Source organism: Leptosomus discolor, chromosome 4 (assembly GCF_034619465.1).
Source record: "Leptosomus discolor isolate bLepDis1 chromosome 4, bLepDis1.hap2, whole genome shotgun sequence".
Taxonomy (NCBI): domain Eukaryota; kingdom Metazoa; phylum Chordata; class Aves; order Leptosomiformes; family Leptosomidae; genus Leptosomus; species Leptosomus discolor.
Window position 1 is genome coordinate 64,234,518 of NC_141394.1, and position 18,248 is coordinate 64,252,765.

Here is an 18,248-nt window from a genome sequence, read left to right on the forward strand (position 1 = left end):
CTTTATGGTTTGTATTTGTCTGTCATACAGAAGCCAGGGTAAGGAGTGTGACCATAAACTTACAACAATGTAATTGGTGGTTTGAAAGCAGCGCTGGTACCTATGGCTGTTTGCTGTCTGTCTCATATAACCTGCGACCTTAAACACTTCATGCAAAATTGAAGGCAAGCAAGGAAAGAATCAGAGAAAAGGCAGACTTAGCAAAAGGAAGAGAAGCAGAAGGGTTGCATGCTAATTTTTACCTGTATTACTGTTTTCTTATAATCTTCCCCCATCTATGCAAACTCTATTATTGTTAGTTTATAGCTTATTTTATTTATTTTCAGTTTAAAGTTGATTATAAATAGTCCTTTTAAATAGTTAGTACAATGGAACATGGAGTATTACACTCTTTGCTTTTAATGACATCTGTATTTCTCATTTTTGTTTTATAAGTATAATGTAAACTGATAAATTACATTGGCATAACAGTTTCCTTATATGGAGGTGAATGCCTGAGTCAGAGTATTTCAGTATCTCAACATGACAAGTGGTGACTGAAATAGGAACAACCAATTTCCTTTTGCTTTTTGTGCTGACAGGTCACTCTGTATTTTCTGATGATGATCCTACTTGATGAATGCTTTCAGAGATATAAAATGTCTTATTTCTCTTCCTTGTTAGCTTGGTGACGTGATGGTGGACATAGCAAGTAACATTATGTTAGCTGATGAACGTGTTCTGTGGATGGCACAAAGGGAAGCCAAGGCTTGCACTAGAATTGTACAGTGTCTACAGAAAATTGCTATGTATCGGCTTGCAAATGGAGCTCAAGTTTATTCTACTGTAAGTACAAATTTATTTATTTAGAAGACATTTTGCTGGCTCTTGAGTTTCAATAGCTTTTTATTTTTCTTAATCGATGTTGGCATTATCTGAAATGCCTACTATTTCTGTAGGGAGAAGAGAAATACTCTGAACAGATTTATTGCTGCCAGATAAACAGAAATAGTTTTCTGGGTGGTTTTTTTTCTGTTATGGCAGAGAATCCCTTTAAGATTATTTATTATTCTGCTTTTGGTGTGTAAAACTATTTAATGTTTGATTTTTGTCACCACAGTATTCTCCAAATATTGCTCTTGAGGCTTACGTAATAAAGGCTGCTGGTTTCGCTGGGATGACATGCACCGTATTTCAGAAAGTGGCTACATCGGACCGTACAGGACTCGGTGATTATGGCAGAAGAGATCCAGATGGAAATCTAGATAAACAATTAAGCTTTAAGTGCAACGTTTCAAATACACTGTCAAGTCTGGCTTTAAAGGTCAGATACTCATTGTTTCCCTACTGACTGTGTAATAATATCTTAAATATGAGCTGTTTGGAAAGCAAGTTTATATTGATTTCTAATGTTAAAGTAGCATTTTTATGTAATCCAGAATGACTGTGACAAGAGATAATTAGTGACAAACGATAATAGGGTTTGGTTGTAAAACAATTTTTTAGTGGATACCATTTTTAATGAGTAGGTGTGGTTTTCTTCATTGAAACATCTTAAGTTGAAAGATGCTTTCAGACCTTTCCTAAGTAGGGAAATTTAAATGCTCCCAAGTTCATAATAATACTTGGTTTATTTTGCTGTACTTTCACCTTCGTTACATATTAAATCAGGTATTAACAGTCTCCTTAAATATGTGAAATATTCTGCTCAGAGTGATACTGTAATTAAGCAAGAAGTAGAAAACAGACCTGAAAGGTTGATTTTGTGTGTGGTGCACGTGCACAGACACACACACATACATGAACGTGTGGGTGTGTATAGCATGGAAACACCTCTTGTATTCTGCGGAAGTATTTTTTCAGTTACATTCCCCAACATACCAGTTTGCTTTTATCATGTAATGTGCTTGAACATCACTGCAAGGTGTATACTTGAAACTATATTTATGTAATTCTATGAAATTATATGCATGCTTCCCCTACCCAGGTATAATTTATATACAAGTTATAAAAACCTGTTTGGATACAGGGTTTCACTTTGAATGGTACTGATGCACCATTATAGCATTTTTTTGTCTGCTTGTCTTGGCTGCTGCTTCTAGTTGACAACAGTCTAATCTGGAGAACTCTTGTAACAGTTTACCGATACCAACTTCAGGTTTACTCTCTGTAACAAGTAACGTAACTACAGAATCTTAACTTTTAACACTTTTTAAAAATATGAAAAGACTTTAGTAACATGATTCAACTATTTTATCATGGATTACTTGGAAACATGATCAAATAGGTTTGTCACAGTGCGTAGTCTGCTAAATGCATTGGTCTCTGACAATGTTCAGTTGGCTAATTTAAGCGCTGTAAGGAATTTAATTTTCTCTTTAAAATTTAAAAATCTATTTTTTTTCTAGAACACAATTGTAGAGGCTTCTATCCAGTTGCCAGCTTCCCTTTTCACCCAAAAGCAAAAAAGAGAAATCAGACCAGCAGATGAATCTGTCTGTAAGCTTCAGCTTATTGCGTTTCGCAATGGAAAGCTTTTTCCAGCAACAGGAAATTCAACAAATCTGGCTGACGATGGGAAGCGTCGTACAGTTGTAACACCAGTTATTCTTGCGAAGATAGGTTCGTTTTTTAATATTACTTTTTATGATCTTTAAAAATAAGGAACATTTTTGACTCCTTCATTTTGACTGGTATATATCTCGTAAAAGGTTTTTATCTTCTAATGTGTTACTTGTTGAGAAACTTATGTGCAAATACACTTCTTTTGTAACAGATGGTTTAAATCTAGCCAGTCACCACGTTCCTATAAATGTGACACTGCGGCGCATTGCACATGGAGCAGATGCTGTTGCAGCTCAGTGGGACTTTGATCTCCTGAACGGACAAGGGGGATGGAAATCTGATGGTTGTCGCATTCTTCTGTCCGATGAAAATATTACTACCATTCAGTGCTACTCCCTCAGCAACTATGCAGTTTTGATGGTACGACACTTCGAATTACATATCTCTTTCTGGAACTTAAAAATACTCAAAATGCAATTCTGTTTGCTTTTTTTCTTGATTTAAAGAAAACGAGCATTCCCACATTCCATTTCATGAAAACTAGACATAAGAAATAAATATTCAGGTTTTGCTTGTGTTGATATAAATGTTGATGTAAGATGAGGTTTAAGTGGAAATCTGTCAAAGTGGAATTAGTTGCTGAATATAATACACAAAAAAGAATTTTCCTGTGAAAAGTACTATATTATAGGAAGACATTTTAATGAAGCTGCTTAATCAAATGGGCTTTTATGAACTTCAGTCTAATAATGGCAGTTTAAAATGAAGGTAATAGTCAAAAAACACCCAATCTTCTCTGCATTAGATTCAATTTGTTAGCATTGTCCGGCAGGAGTGTTTTCCTAGTTGGTTGGGGGTTTTTTGTGGTGGTGGGTTTTTGGTTGCGTTTTTGTTTGGGTTGTTTTTTGGTGATCCATGACCAGACATAGCTATTCCATTACAAATTACCTATTCAGGTACTGGTATGTAGGTCTATTAACAGAAGAAATGGATTGAAAAGGGAAAAAAAAAAATCAAAACACTTAGTTACTATCCAAAGTATTTTTGAAATACTGCTTAAAAAGTAGTATCTGAACTCTAATCTTCACATATTGGTGTCAATAAAATGGTTAACGAGTTCTAAAACAAAGTTGAAGGGAGTGAGACACCTTCTTTTGGTGCTCTACAGTTATGAAGTAGGATTTCTTCTTTGTCTGTTCCCAGAGCTCTTAATTTCAGAATTTGGCCTGGGAAGCTTCCCTTTTTACAGATAGTGACTGCTACACTGCTCATCAGTCATCGCCACAGGTGCTAAATGATAAAATGTGATACATAAAAATGGTAGGCTAGTAGGAAGCTGAGTAAAATAGTAAGAAGTTTAGAAAATATTGTGAACTTAAGTGTAAATTTGGTATTTTTTTGTAATTAATATGTTCTGTGTAGAATTAAATATATATTTTTATGTAATCATACATGAAAGAACAAAGATTCCTTTAGGATGATCAGTGTATGAGAAGTTGCTATTTTTGTTTTGCAACTCAAATTTTCAAAAATCTTCCTCTTAAGAAAATTTAGTAGAATAGCAAAAAGCTAAACATAAATGAAATTGATTTTCATATCGAGCTTTTTAAAATAGCTCAAAGAGAGCAAATTTTCCCTTTACTTCTGAACGTACTGTTTTAAATTCCTTCAAACTGTTATAATCCTGTAGCTCCCTTCATTGATATTTTTAAAATACATAATCCTTTCCTAAAATATAAGTGTTCTTTAAAATAGAATTAAACTTCATTTGTATATGTAGTATGCATATAGAGAGTATGCTTTAAATTGGTCACACTTCTGCCACCTGGAGGAAGAAAAATGAAGAGCATATTCAATCTGCTGCTGTAAATGACTGTTTCTAAATTAATACATGGTAAGTTTATATCAATATCTTATTGTGAGTTGTATAGAGAACTGCTGACAGTCAGAAATCAAAAAGCTTAGAGGAAGGGGCAGCTTTCTTCTTTTTCTGCCAGTGCCTCTCATTCTGTGCTTGCTCAAAACTGTATTTAAATATTTAGCGACTTCCCAAAATATTAGGCTGTAGGGGCTGGAGAGGTGGAGGAGGACAGAGTAATGTTCATCTGTTAGATGTTCCTTGCACACAGTTAATACACTGCAAAAGCTCTGGATGTCTAAGTAGCTGCTAAAAAAGGTTTCCATGATGCCTTATCCATATATTAACTAAAAAGTCATAATAGCCTATTTCAATTGTAGACCTTCACAGAGCTGTGGAAGTCTAGGTTCTGGCCCCAGGCTCGTAGGAAACTCCTTTGGGTTCAGTTTTAGAAGTTTGGCTTTTAATTCAACTGTTGTCATTAACATCAAATACATGAACAGTAGTGGCAGGAGGGACCTGAACACAATATTGTATCACCCTGTCCGGGTGGGGAATGACTTAACCAGAGTTATTTCACTCCTTTTTAGTCTACTTTAGTACATATGTTTGTAGAAGAAAGCAGGTTGTAATGTACTGACCTGTCTACATTATGTTCTGAAATGTATATAAAGTCCTCTCTGATAAGGAAACCCATAACTGAGAGCCTAGTTCTGTAATCTAATGATTTAGGGAGATGCCGCTAGAAGATTTTGTATTTATTTGGAAATAATTTTAACCACTGTTTAATAATAGAAGAGATAACCAGGATGTTCAGCTGAAAGCTCATTATTATGGTCCTACAACACAGGAAATAAAATCAGCAATGGTAGTTGAGAAGAAACAGAGTTCAGCCAGTTGGCTATAAATGCCCCCATGTTCTTAATGACATCTCTACTGTAATTTTTACTGTCACTTTTCTTTATTTAATTATTATTTAGGATTAATTTAACTCAGAAATAACATTATTATCTCCTCTCACTCCTTTTAGTAGATCTGATAAAAAAATGTCAGTGCAATTGTAGTAAGAATTCCATTGACTTAGCGCGTATTTGGTCCAGGCCTTTGCTACCTAGGCTGGGCGTACTGATTTTTCTCAGATATTTTAGAAGATTGTTGCAAATCTTGTGATTTTGTAGCTCTTGTTCTATAAGTTCACACCGATATATGCATGACAACTTGTTACCTGTCACCAATCTGGAAGCAGCAACAGGAATTCTCCAGTTTCTCTTCTCCATTACTTGCTGGCTATGTGTGACAATACATTCGCTTATGCTTGTACCAGCAATGGGTTCCTAGGGATCTCCAGCTGGCTGTCAACCAGGCCATGGGTGGTGTTGAAATTGGATGACACTGGCTGCCTGAGGCATAGTATCTTAGGATCTCAAAGTGTTTTTTCCAGGTGCCAAAGAAAACCAAATACATAAAAATCAAACTGGCAATATGATTAAATTAGTTTGAAAGGAACTTGTTAGTTAGGAATAACAAATTTCTATTCTCATGAAAGAAATTGAAGGAGTGGTGAAGAGACTGCTGACTAATTTAATTGTAAGCCTCAATTCAAGAACTCTTCCTCTGTCCTTGAAATCGGATTACCTGTCTTAACCTTAAAAATAGATAGTATATCACTGTTTTCCCTCAAAACAAAATGAAGCTTCCTCCTACCGTTCTGCTGTTCTTTGTGAATGTCAGATTTGATCTCCTTTCCCCCAGCACACTTTCAAACTTTGCCAACTCTAGAGGTTTAAGAGTGACTCTCACTCAGAATTATAGGTGAGAGAGCTTTCTGTATCCTATCTGTTCTGAAAAATGCTTTTTAATAGATTTTTCTACTAATCTTAGTTAAGCAACTTGTTTTATTTTGTGCTGGAAGGGACAGAAGGGTTTTTTTTTTTTCCAGTGTTCATTACCATTATGGAAATGGAACCCTAGTAAATTGTAATGGGATCCAAACAGAATTATTTGTTCTTTCTATTCCTATTGGTAAACGAAAGTGTCACTCCTCAGATGTTATTTGACATACTGCCGTGCTTTAACAGTCCAAGGTTCCATTTCATTCTTACTCCTTGAGTAATATTTTGGCGTGTGGGTTCAGAACAATGCTAAAGAGCTGTTGAATTCCATTTGAGTTATCAACTATCTATTCCAGTCAAGCAGTAATCCTAGAATAACAGTCTGGTAGGAACATCTGGCTGTCATTTGGTCCAATTACCTGCTCTAAGTTTGATCAGCTTCAAAGTCAGATCACATTGCTCCAGGTCATATTGAGTCAAGCTTTGAGTATCTCCAAGGACAGAGATTACACAGTGTCTCTGGGCAGTATGTGACCACTTTCCTCAGACTTTTTTTTTTCCTGTATCTGACAATCAGATATTTTCCATGTTGCTGATAATGTCCATTGCCTTTCATCTCCAAGAAGAATTTGACTTGGTCATCTTTATAGTGTTCCAGCAGGAAGCTTAATATAATAATGAGATTTCTCCCACCTTCTTCTTAAAGATGAACAAACACAGCTTTTTCAGCCTCAGACATTGTGTGCCTTCTAGTCATCCCAATGATCTGTTAGACTTGCTCCATCCAGTATGTCAGTGCCTTTCTTGTACTGGGGAGCCTCAAACTGAAGACAGTTCTGCACAGGTGATCTCACTGCTGAACAGAAAGGAATAATCACCCAGTTGCTGTGGTTTTGCTGGTACAGCAAAGTGTGACCTTGCACTGTGGGCTACACTGCTGACTTGTGATCAGCTTTTGCCTACCAGTACCCTCAGATGGTTCTCTGGTTACTTTCTACTCAGTCTGGTGCCCAGCCTGTATTGTTGCATACATGGGGTTATTCCATCCCAGATGTAGATCTTTTCACATTTTATTTGCTAAATTTTGTGATTTTTTTTTTTTTTTTATCAGCCCACTTCTCTGGCTTGCCAACATTCCTCTGAATATCCTCCAATCTATTGATCAGTCTCCCCAGTCTATAGTGTCATCAAGAAACTTGCTGAGGGCACTTTCTGTAATGTTCTTTGGGTTGTTGGAGAAGATAATAATCATAACTGAAACACATAGTTGTTCTACATGCTATACATATAAGTATTTTGTAGAAGAAAATGGTGTGTGTCTGTAAGCTGCTAACTTCTGTATATATTCAAGTATATGTGAAGTTTAAGAGTTCTAGAAGATGTGCGACTGCATTTCTAAAGGTCAACCAGAATAGCAGGTAATTGTGGAAGAAAGCCAGGAACATCAAATAATAAATAATTGGAGGGTTGGGGTTGTGGCAAGAGGAAAGGGATTTCATCTAGATGGTTTCTGTTACTTCTTCATTTTGTTTCCTCTGCCATTCTCCCCACCCCTACAAAATGAAGAGATAAGGTGCACTAATGTTAATTTTTTTTTTTTTTTTTTGTCAGGACTTGACAGGAGCTGAATTATATACACAGTCAGCTGATCTTCTGCATCCAGTAATTTATGCCACTGCCATGGTTTTGCTAGTGTGCCTGTTGATGATCATAGTCAGTTACATATACCATCACAGGTATGAATCAAAATTACTAGACTAAAAAAAAAATCAGTTTCATAGTGCTTTTTATTTTTGATCGGAACACAATATAGTAATCTGCTCTTTTTTCCGATAAAATATGTTGATGCAAACTAACGCTTAAGCAAGTCGCTATTTCATCTGTTCTTGAGGATGACGATTTAGCTCTCGTAACCATGTATTTCTTTCATCATGAAGCAAAAGTGAAGAGTTAAAGAAGAGACTGCTTAAGAATGATGGTAGAATTTAACAAATTCCTCAGCCTTTTACATTTCTGTTTGCGTGAAAGCTTGAAGCCTGAAATTTTTGAATCAGGCCCCAAATAGTTGTATAAAGCTAGTTAATAGGAGGGTGTTTTAATTTGTTGTGATGAAGACCAGAGATTATATTTGATTACAAAGTATATGGTAGTCAAACAATCATTATCAGTAATTGTATCTCATCTATCACAAGTGTATCTTGCTAGTTTCTGAAAGACAATAATGCAGCTGTGTTTTATGTTGTCTAACTTGTTTCTTTTTAACAGTGTGATCAGGATCAGTGTAAAAAGCTGGCATATGCTAGTTAACCTGAGCTTTCATATTTTCCTGACGTGTGTGATGTTTATTGGAGGCATAACGCAGACCAGGAATGCCAGCATTTGCCAAGCAGTAAGTAAATATCCAAACACTTTAAAAAAATAAGTTATCAGCTTCATACTCCTATATATGTATCAAAAAAATGTTTTACCTGTTTTGTTTTTGAGACTTACTTATGAAATTGTTTTAGAAACCCGTATGTGGCCTTTAGAGACCATGTGAAAACTGATTTACAGTTAAAATAGGTATTAAAATATTTATTTCCATTTGCTCAGGGGAGGGAGAGAGAAGTGTTTCAAGTCAAAGACCAATGCATTCTCTAAACAAACACCACTAGCTTTGTTGAGACTCCTCTTATTATAAGGATTTGTTCTTCTAAGATGCGACCATCTGTAATTCAGTTGCAGTGTTTCAGTATAATAACAGTTGCTGCTTTGCAATGATATCACTGAAATTTATTTAATGATTTCTTTTTTCAATCTAGTGATTCATAAAAGTTTCTGATCCCTCATGATAATATTACGTAATGCGTTTATTTCAATTTACATAGAATCACGGATGGGTTTGTGTTGGAAGAGACCTTAAAGATCATCTAGTTCCAACCCCCTGCCATGGGCAGGGACACCTCCCACTAGACCAGGTTGCTCAAAGCCCCATCCAGCCTGGCCTTGAACACTGCCAGGGAGGGGGCAGCCACAGCTTCTCTGGGCAACCTGTGCCAGTGTCTCACCACCTGCACAGTAAAGAACTTCTTCCCGATATCTCATCTAAACCTACCCCCTTTCAGTTTGAAACTGTTACCCCTTGTCCTATCACCACACTCCCTGATCAAGAGTCCCTCCTCACCTTTCCTGTAGGCCCCCTTTAAGTACTGCAGGGCTTCTAGAAGGTCTCCCCAGAGCCTTCTCTTCTCCAGGATGCTATCCTACCCCAAATCTCTCAGCCTGTCCCCATAGGGGAGGTGCTCCAGCCCCCTGATTATCTTCGTGGCCCTCTTCTGGACCTGCTTGAGTAGGTCCGTGTCCCTTTATGCTGGGGGCCCCAGAGCTGGACACAGCACTCCAGGTGGGGTCTCACCAGAGCAGAGTAGAGAGAATCACCTCCTTCGACTTGCTGGCCACGCTGCTTTTGATGCAGCCCAGGATGCCATTGTCTTTCTGGGCTGTGAGTGCACGTTGCTGGGTCATAGTCAGTTTTTCATCCACCAGCACCCCCGAGTCCTTCTCCGCAGGGCTGCTGTCGATAAACTCATCACCCAGCCAGTGTCTGTGCTTGGGATTGCCCCAGCCCATGTGCAGGACCTTGCACTTGGCCTTGTTGAACTTCAGGAGGTTTGCACAGGCTCACCTCTCCAGCCTGTCCAGGTTCCTCTGGATGGCCTCCCTTCCCTCCAGCGTGTTGACTGCAGCACGCAGCTTGGTGTCATCAGCAAACTTGCTGAGGGTGCCCTTGATCCCACTGTCTGTGTCACCAACAAAGATGCTAAACGGTGCTACTCCCAATACTGACCCCTGAGGAACGCCACTCATTATTGGTCTCCTCTCGGGCATCAAGAAATTGACTGTGACTCTCTGCGTGCGACCATCAAGCTAATTCCTGATCCACCAAGTGGTCCACAATCAAATCGATGTTAGAGAGAAGCATGTTGTGCAGGACAGTGTTAAATGCTTTGCACAAGTCCAGGTAGATGACGTCAGTTGCTCTTCATTTATCCGTCAACACTGTAATGCCATTGCAGAATGCCACCAAATTTATCAGGCACTATATGCCCTCAGTGAAGCCATGCTGGCTGTCACCAATCACCTCATTTTCCATGTGCCCTAGCATAGTTTCCAGGAGGATCTGCTCCATGATCTTGCCAGGCACAGAGGTGAGGCTGACTGGCCTGTAGTTCCCTGGGTCTGCCTTTTTTCCCTTTTTAAAAATTGAGATTATATTTTCAGTCAGCGGGAACTTCACTGGGCTACCCCGACTTCTCAAATGTGATGGATAGCGGCTTAGCCACTTCAGCCGTCAGCTCCCTCAGGACCCATGGATGCATCTCATCAGGTCCCATGGACTTGTGCACCTTCAGGTTCTTTAGATGGTCTCAAACCTGATATTCTCTTACAGTGGGCAGTTCTTCGTTCTCCCAGTCCCTGCTTTTGCCTTCTGTGACTTGAGTGATGTGGCTGGAGCACTTGCAAGTGAAGACTGAGGCAAAAGAGTTGAGTTCCTCAGTTTTCTCCATGTCCTGGCTAGCCAGGTCTCCTGTTTCATTTTGGAGAGCGCCCACACTTTCCCTAGGCTTCTTTTTATCACCGATGTACCTATAGAAGCTTTTCTTGTTGCCCTTGCTTTCCTGAAGTCCAGAGTAGTGAGCTTGCTGTGTGCCCTCCTTGCTGCCCTAAGGGTCTTGGACTCCATCATTTCATGTTCGCTGCAGACAAGGCTGCCCTTGAGCTTCACATTCCCCACCAGCCCCTCCTTGTTTGTGTACAGTAGTTATTAAGTTGGCAGTTCAAAATAAAATATGTCCCTGATCTTTCTCCTACAAATATAAAGCGAATGCTAGTCTATGTGCATGCATGTGTGCGCACACACGTACATAGAGATGATGGGCAAATAGTTTGACAAACTCTAATTTTTTTTTTTTTATTGCCCTCTTGGAGACAGTAATCCTCCAAGAGAAATTCTGTGATATGGATGGGTTGTTAGAGTTGTGCTTTTAGTGCTGATTGAAACTTGCAAAAAACCCACCTCCAGTCATCTTAACAGAAACTGAAGAGTCACCTCTTCCATGCATGTGTGCTGTCTTATGAGGGATGTATGAAACCTGCCACTTTCAGTCACTTCATCTCAGTGTTGGCTTATGAGTAAGGAAATAGAGGACAACTAGATTGTGCCTTTCCTCAGCCCCAGGGAATTCCCAGAACTTCTTTTAAGAAAACAATGTTCAGTTTATAAAGTAATGCAGATGCAAAGAATCTGACAGAAAACTTATTTTCTTAACAGTAGTGCCCAGTCAGTCTGTGAGGCTGACTTTGCATTCATGTTTGGGCTGGTTAAATATCTAAAGTATGACACTTTTTTTTTGCGTTGTTAAAATCACTGCTGAGTGTTAGCTGTCTGTATTTTGCTGTCTGCTACGTAGGTACCACAATATCATTAGCTTGCTGTTCCCTTCCTTGTTTCAATATGAATATCTATAACACAACATATTTTAAAGTTAAGTGTTTTGTAAAATACAGTTTCCTAAAGTGTATGATTGATAGTAATCTTAAAAATGTTGGCCAGCAAAGTTCTTCCCGCATGACTACGTTTTCCTTCCACAAGAAACAACTGCAGCTATGTAGCCTTTCCAGACTCAACTGATAGGAGGGTGGGTTTGCGTAACACACTTTACTTTTTTGAAAACAACAATGACTTGGTGTTTAGAACAGTCATAATAAAATAAGAGGGTTTTTTCCTTCTCTTGAACTGAGCTTTTGAAAGTTCAGGCTTTATGCAAGTTGCATATTAAATGATTAATTTTTTAACTTGGCAGAAAGGAAATGTTTGGGGGTTCATTTTTATTTTTATTTTTATTTTTAAGGTTGGGATAATTCTCCATTATTCCACTCTTGCAACAGTTCTGTGGCTGGGAGTGACATCTCGTAATATTTACAAGCAAGTAACTAAAAAAGCAAAAAGATGTCAAGATCCTGATGAGCCACCTCCTCCACCCCGACCAATGCTGAGGTGAGCCTATTGTTTGTTTCTGCAACTCATTATTTCCCAGGTTGCTGTGCTTGTGTTCTGACCACCAATTGTAACAGGTCTCTACTGTTTTTTTGCGAGTGCTTTTCATAGAAGATTTTCTTTCCAGGTCCATAAAGTCCTTTCCAGATATTTGTGTTCCTCAGCATTACATTGAGGAGGATGAGGTGAAGGACAATTGATTGTAGCCTATTACTGTCTCAATGCTGTGTTCCCGATTTGTAAATTAAGAAATCGGTAGTGTTTCAGCATCACTGCTAGGACTTTAGATAGCAACACTTCCCATTAAATTATCATAGGAGAAAGAATTTGGAGAATTCTATTATCACACGATTAACAGACAGTGCAATTTAAGTAAATAACATTTTCCAAAGATTGCTTACAAATAATTTGAGAAATAGTTACCCCTCATTATCAAATGAAAATAGTGTTCTTTGTGAAGCATTCCTCTTAGAATTTGTATTTCTGTAGTCACCGAAATGGGGGAATATAATTATCTGTGAAAGTCACCCTATGTGAAAGTCACCCTATGTGAAAGTCACCCTATGTGAAAGTCACCCTATGTAAAATATTTTTAATAGAAAACCTTAACATACTTTGTTCATATAGCTTACTGAGCCGCTGGCTATTAATTAAAAACTGCTAGGCTGAAATTGTCCACAAGGTGGCAGAAGTTGATTAACTTCGATTAGTTATAGGCAAATATTGAGAGCACTTGATTTTAAAGTACAGAGACTAGAAAATCAGAAAGGCGTTTCCAAATATCAGCTAAAATTTGCAGTACTATATAAAAGCATATAGAAATATTTAATTGGTAAGTTAGAAGGTAGAAGGTTAATATTTACATCATTTAAGTGCTGTCTTTGCTTTCCTTAACTTTTATTATTTTTCTTTTAAGAAAAAGTAAATCTTTTGTATTCACTGTATGATATGCCCATCATCAACTGTGTGCCTTCCAACAGGGTACTGAGTAGCCTCTTTAATATTGGTTGTGATTTTTATTTTTTTTTTCAATTCCTTATTATTTGTCATGGAGTTCTTGCTTTGTTACAGTAAAATCACCAGCCTTACAGTCTCAGCTCTGCATAGACTTAAACCTGGACACCTCATCTGTGACAACAGCAGTAACTCTGGAGAGAAGCATCAGAACAGAGTGTACATGCTTTGTATTTTTCAGATTTTCTCAATGTCCAAGTTCTGGCAGATCAGGGATTTCCTCAGTCATATAGGTGTGTGGTGTTGTGGCATGGAACAGCCATAGAAGGATTTTTTTTTTTGTAGTTGTCTTTTAAACTCGTGTTCAAGCAAAACTACCATACTGGCGTAGGGCAAAGAGGTTTGTGCAAGTTTGTTTGTTTCAAACCAGTCATCTGCTGTTATCAGACCCCCCGTTTCTTGAATTTAGAGAGATAAAACAACTGATTCTCTGTTTGCCTCCATGCTGTTGATATTCCTCCTCCATATGCCCTTTCGGAATCACAAAGGGTCTTTTGGAACAGAAAATAAAGCCCTGATAAATGTCTGTAGGTACACATTTTTCTCCTTATTTGCCGTATGTAAATTATTCTGTTTTATGTTCTTTGGGTTTAAAGAAGTCCACCTTGCAGATGATAGGTAGACATGACGTTTATACTTATCTTCAGTTCCTGTAGGCATTTTCTGAGGGTGGACTTCGTACCTGTTAAGCTTCCTTTCCCTCTAACATAGATAAGCTATATTCTTTATTTTGGGAAATTCATTGCATGCAAGACAGTTTTGTTGGTGATGATGATACTCATTCAGTGTATTAATGAGACCTCGTCACAGGTCGTGAACAAAGTGGAAAAAGACTTTGAAATGGATCTGGTGTTCTTCAGGAAGCCCTTACAGATGTTAGAGGGAAGATTTACTATGGCTCACAGTAGCCGTGTTGAGGAGATAGTGCAACACTTGGCACTGGTTGGAATTTCTTAACTGTAAAAATCTTTATGCCAAGTATATTGCATTGCTGTGCCAGGCAAGAGGGTGTAAAAATAACTGAGGGTCCTCAGCTTCCAGTCACAACAAAGAAGTGGGGCTTGTTGTGCAGAAACAGGATTTTGTTCAGCAGACTCCAACCAAGACAAAAGGGAAACAGTTTCAAATTTTTTAACTAGAACAACTGCTTTGCAAAGAACCTTGCTGAAGATCTTGATAATGTGATACTTCATGTAAAGCATGAAATGAAGTAAAAATACAAGTATTTGTATTTTGTAATTCTATTTAAAGGAAATAGAAATGCTTGTATTACTATAACACGTGAATATGGGTGAACATTCTACTTAGAAACACAGCATTTCACTATTTGTGTGGTTTTTTCTGTTACCATCATAACACCTCTTGTGTACCCGTGTTGTTAGATTTGTTTTTCTGGTTTTGATCTAACTTAAGGGAAAGTTTTACCTTGTAGAGCATTCTGCCCCAAAATCTTAATATCACTGCATCTCCTCTAGCATACTTTGTATAAGTTTTTCTTAGTTGCTATTCTTTTCATGCAGCTCCTTGTTGCATGATAGTTTTGGTTTGTAATTTGGGCTCTTAGGAGTTGCTAAAGACTTAGACACAGCAGCACACAAGTGGTTAATTTTTTGGGGTGTTTTTTTTGGTGTTGGTACTTGGTATCTTGGTATGGTTCAAGGCCGATCGTAAACATGTTCCTTCAATACAGCTATGGCTATAAACAATCCGTATTGCTTCACTTGCCCACCAGTAAGTATTTGCCTTGTGTAGAACCAGCTTCACCTAGTTGTTCATGTGTGAATAGTGGTGCATCTTTGAGGCAGTGATTTAGTAATTTGTAGTGAAAGATAAGTAGAGTAAAATCTGCCACAGAGATCTGTTTTGTCTGGCCAGCTCCTGATTGCTGCATCAGGATACAGGATAAACCAATGGCAGAATTTGATCTTTGTAGGATTCAGCAACTAAGTAGTATATTTAGTGTACCTAGACTTCTGAGAAAGATGTAACTTTAGGCCATTGTTTTGTGCGTCAAGTGAGACTGCAGTAAATTCTGGTGAATAATCTGAAATGCAGTGGAATGGTCCAGCACCATCGGAATAGCTCTCTTCTGTTGACAAAACAAACTACCCATTCATATGTCACAGTAGCAGTTTTCACTGTGTGTTCTAGTCTGAATTTGGACTGGATTAGCATAAGATACAGGACAGTGCGCCATTAATTGGAATGGTTGTCAGTAATTATTGATCTGCTGCTAATGAATTCAATCTGAATTCATAGAAATTGGAATGCAAGGTTAGATACTCTGACAACATATGCCCTTGTCCTTTTGAAGGCGTGCAGTTTTATTAACACCACCACAGAGAAGCAGGAGGTGTATACTATGAGATTATTGAGTCCATTAAATAAATAAAACTGCCACCAACGCCACCCTCAACCCTTCCACATGCATGAAAAAAAATAAAGTAGTAACGACAGTTCTTATGGCTAATCTTCTGAACGTAGTGTCCATAATATTAGGCAACTTCATCTCTGGAACAAGAGACATAGCACTTACTATTTTTCTTCTAAGTTTCCATAATATTTTCCAGCAGTTTAAAACTTCTGACTGACGGCTTTTGCTTCTTTCTTCTAACGGTGTATACCTCCTTTCACTGTCTGCAAGGGAGGTGAGCAGCTGTGAGAGAGAGGTGGTTTACCGCAGGAGGAAACAGTGTTGTGAGGAAGAGTTAGAAAAAGTTGATACTGCCAAAGCCCAAACCTGATTCACTCTATTTATTTTCTTAAAGAACTTGCATATTTTCGGAAAGCTCTGATTTCTTTCATGGTGACTGAATAAAATCCATTGCCATTAAGCAGCCACTGATATACTGGCTTTACTTTTTAGGTTCTACCTTATTGGTGGAGGGATCCCTATCATAGTTTGTGGAATAACGGCAGCAGCAAACATCAGAAATTATGGCAGCAGACCTAATGCTCCTTAGTAAGTACCATAAAAGTGAGAGCTCTGTCAGAAGAGTTCATGGGTTTGCTTTTTTGAGTACTTGTTGCAATTAGTTCTGGTTCTTCCAGAAAATGTAACACAGCCAAGATAATTTCAAAGTACTGTTATGAACAGATAAAGCATAAGTGACTTGTGAGAAGACATTAATTTTGATTCTTTGGTTTGTTTCTTTTCCAGTTGTTGGATGACTTGGGAACCCAGCTTAGGAGCATTTTATGGACCAGCCAGCTTTATAATTTTCATAAACTGTATGTATTTTCTCAGCATATTCATACAACTGAAACGTCACCCTGAACGTAAATACGAACTTAAGGAGCCCGTTGAGGAGCAGCAGCGTCTGGCCACCAATGAACACGGGGAACTGGCTCATCAGGATTCATTGTCAGTGTCTCTAGTTTCCACATCTGCTTTGGAGAACGAGCACAGTTTTCAAGCACAGCTGCTGGGAGTGGGCCTTACTTTGCTTTTGTATGTCACTCTGTGGATCTTTGGAGCTCTGTCAGTTTCCCTGTATTATCCCATGGACCTGATCTTCAGCTGTTTTTTTGGGGCAGCGTGTTTAAGCCTCAGTGCCTTTCTTATGGTGCACCATTGCGTTAACAGGGAAGATGTCCGGCATGCTTGGATAACGACTTGCTGCCCTGGAAGGAGCACATATTCAGTGCAAGTAAATGTTCAGCCCTCTGGTTCCAGTGGAACCAACGGAGAAGCCCCGAAGTGCACCAACAGTAGTGCAGAATCTTCATGCACAAATAAAAGTGCATCAAGTCTAAAAAATTCTTCTCAAGGCTGTAAATTAACTAACTTACAAGCTGCGGCAGCTCAGTGCCACCCCACTTCTCTGCCACTGAACACAGGTCCTCAACTTGATAACAGCCTCACTGAACATTCAGTGGATAATGATATCAAAATGCATGTAGCTCCCTTAGAGGTACAGTTTCGGACAAACGGACACCCAAGTCGGCATCATAAGAACAGGAGCAAGGGACATCGCGCTAGCAGGCTTGCAGTGTTGAGGGAATACGCGTATGATGTTCCCACAAGTGTGGAAGGAAGTGTGCAAAATGGCTTACCGAAAAGTCGGCAGAGCAACAGCGAAGGGCATTCAAGGAGCCGAAGAGCCTATTTGGCCTATAGAGAACGTCAGTATAACCAGTCCCAACAAGATAGCAGTGATGCTTGCAGCACGCTTCCAAAAAGTAGCAGAAATACTGAAAAAACGATAGTTACCAACAACAAAAAAGATATTCTAAGGAAACCAATAGCGGTTGAACTTGAAAACCAACAAAAATCTTATGGCTTAAATTTAGCCATTCAGAATGGACCACTTAAAAGCAGTGGACAGGATGGACCCTTGCTCACTGCAGACAGTACTGGCAATATTAGAACTGGGTTATGGAAACACGAAACTACTGTGTAGCGTTATAATTCATTGCAGGATGAATCCATATGAACTGTGATTACGCATTCCTTAAAGCTATCAACACTTTTAAAGACTGTTTACAAACTCTAGGTACTTTATGCAGGGAGGGAACAAAGATAATCTGCCAAGCAAAAGATTGTATTATCTTTCCTGTTCTTACAAAGATGAAGTCTTGGTATTTTGTGGAAAATTTTTTTGAAGTCTTGAGAGTTGCAGGATATAACTTTGTACATTTTTATTTTTTACCTGTAACCCTGCAGATGTGTCCACAACACATTTCAAATTTGTATTTAAATGTATAATAAATAGTATTTTCCCGAGCAGCCCAATGTTGCACTTATTTGTTGGGTTTTTTAAAGACTATTGCACTGAATGTCACCTTGTTTTTACTAGTTCCGTATCTGAAACCTAGGAGCTTCAATTACTAAAGAAAATTATTTGGTGTCTGAAGTAGACAATGTGAATAGCTCAATTAATTGCATAAGGCCTAGAACTTGTTTGAAACAAAGCAGCTACATTTTAAAGATATTGTTAGTATACGGGCAACTTGTTTACTC

General features: G+C 38.4%; 1 protein-coding gene across 1 annotated transcript in view; it reads left to right on the top strand.

The window, feature by feature from the left end:
* Nucleotides 1-17,688, top strand: part of ADGRA3 (adhesion G protein-coupled receptor A3) — a 61,262-nt gene extending 43,574 nt beyond the window's left edge. The window contains exons 11-19 of the mRNA XM_086464094.1: nucleotides 664-825; nucleotides 1,100-1,303; nucleotides 2,388-2,601; nucleotides 2,756-2,964; nucleotides 7,846-7,970; nucleotides 8,500-8,623; nucleotides 12,126-12,271; nucleotides 16,152-16,247; nucleotides 16,446-17,688. Of these exons, the coding sequence (XP_086320220.1) occupies nucleotides 664-825; nucleotides 1,100-1,303; nucleotides 2,388-2,601; nucleotides 2,756-2,964; nucleotides 7,846-7,970; nucleotides 8,500-8,623; nucleotides 12,126-12,271; nucleotides 16,152-16,247; nucleotides 16,446-17,688 (2,523 nt within the window). The remainder of the gene's footprint in view (nucleotides 1-663; nucleotides 826-1,099; nucleotides 1,304-2,387; nucleotides 2,602-2,755; nucleotides 2,965-7,845; nucleotides 7,971-8,499; nucleotides 8,624-12,125; nucleotides 12,272-16,151; nucleotides 16,248-16,445) is intronic.
* The last annotated feature ends 560 nt before the right edge of the window (nucleotides 17,689-18,248 follow it).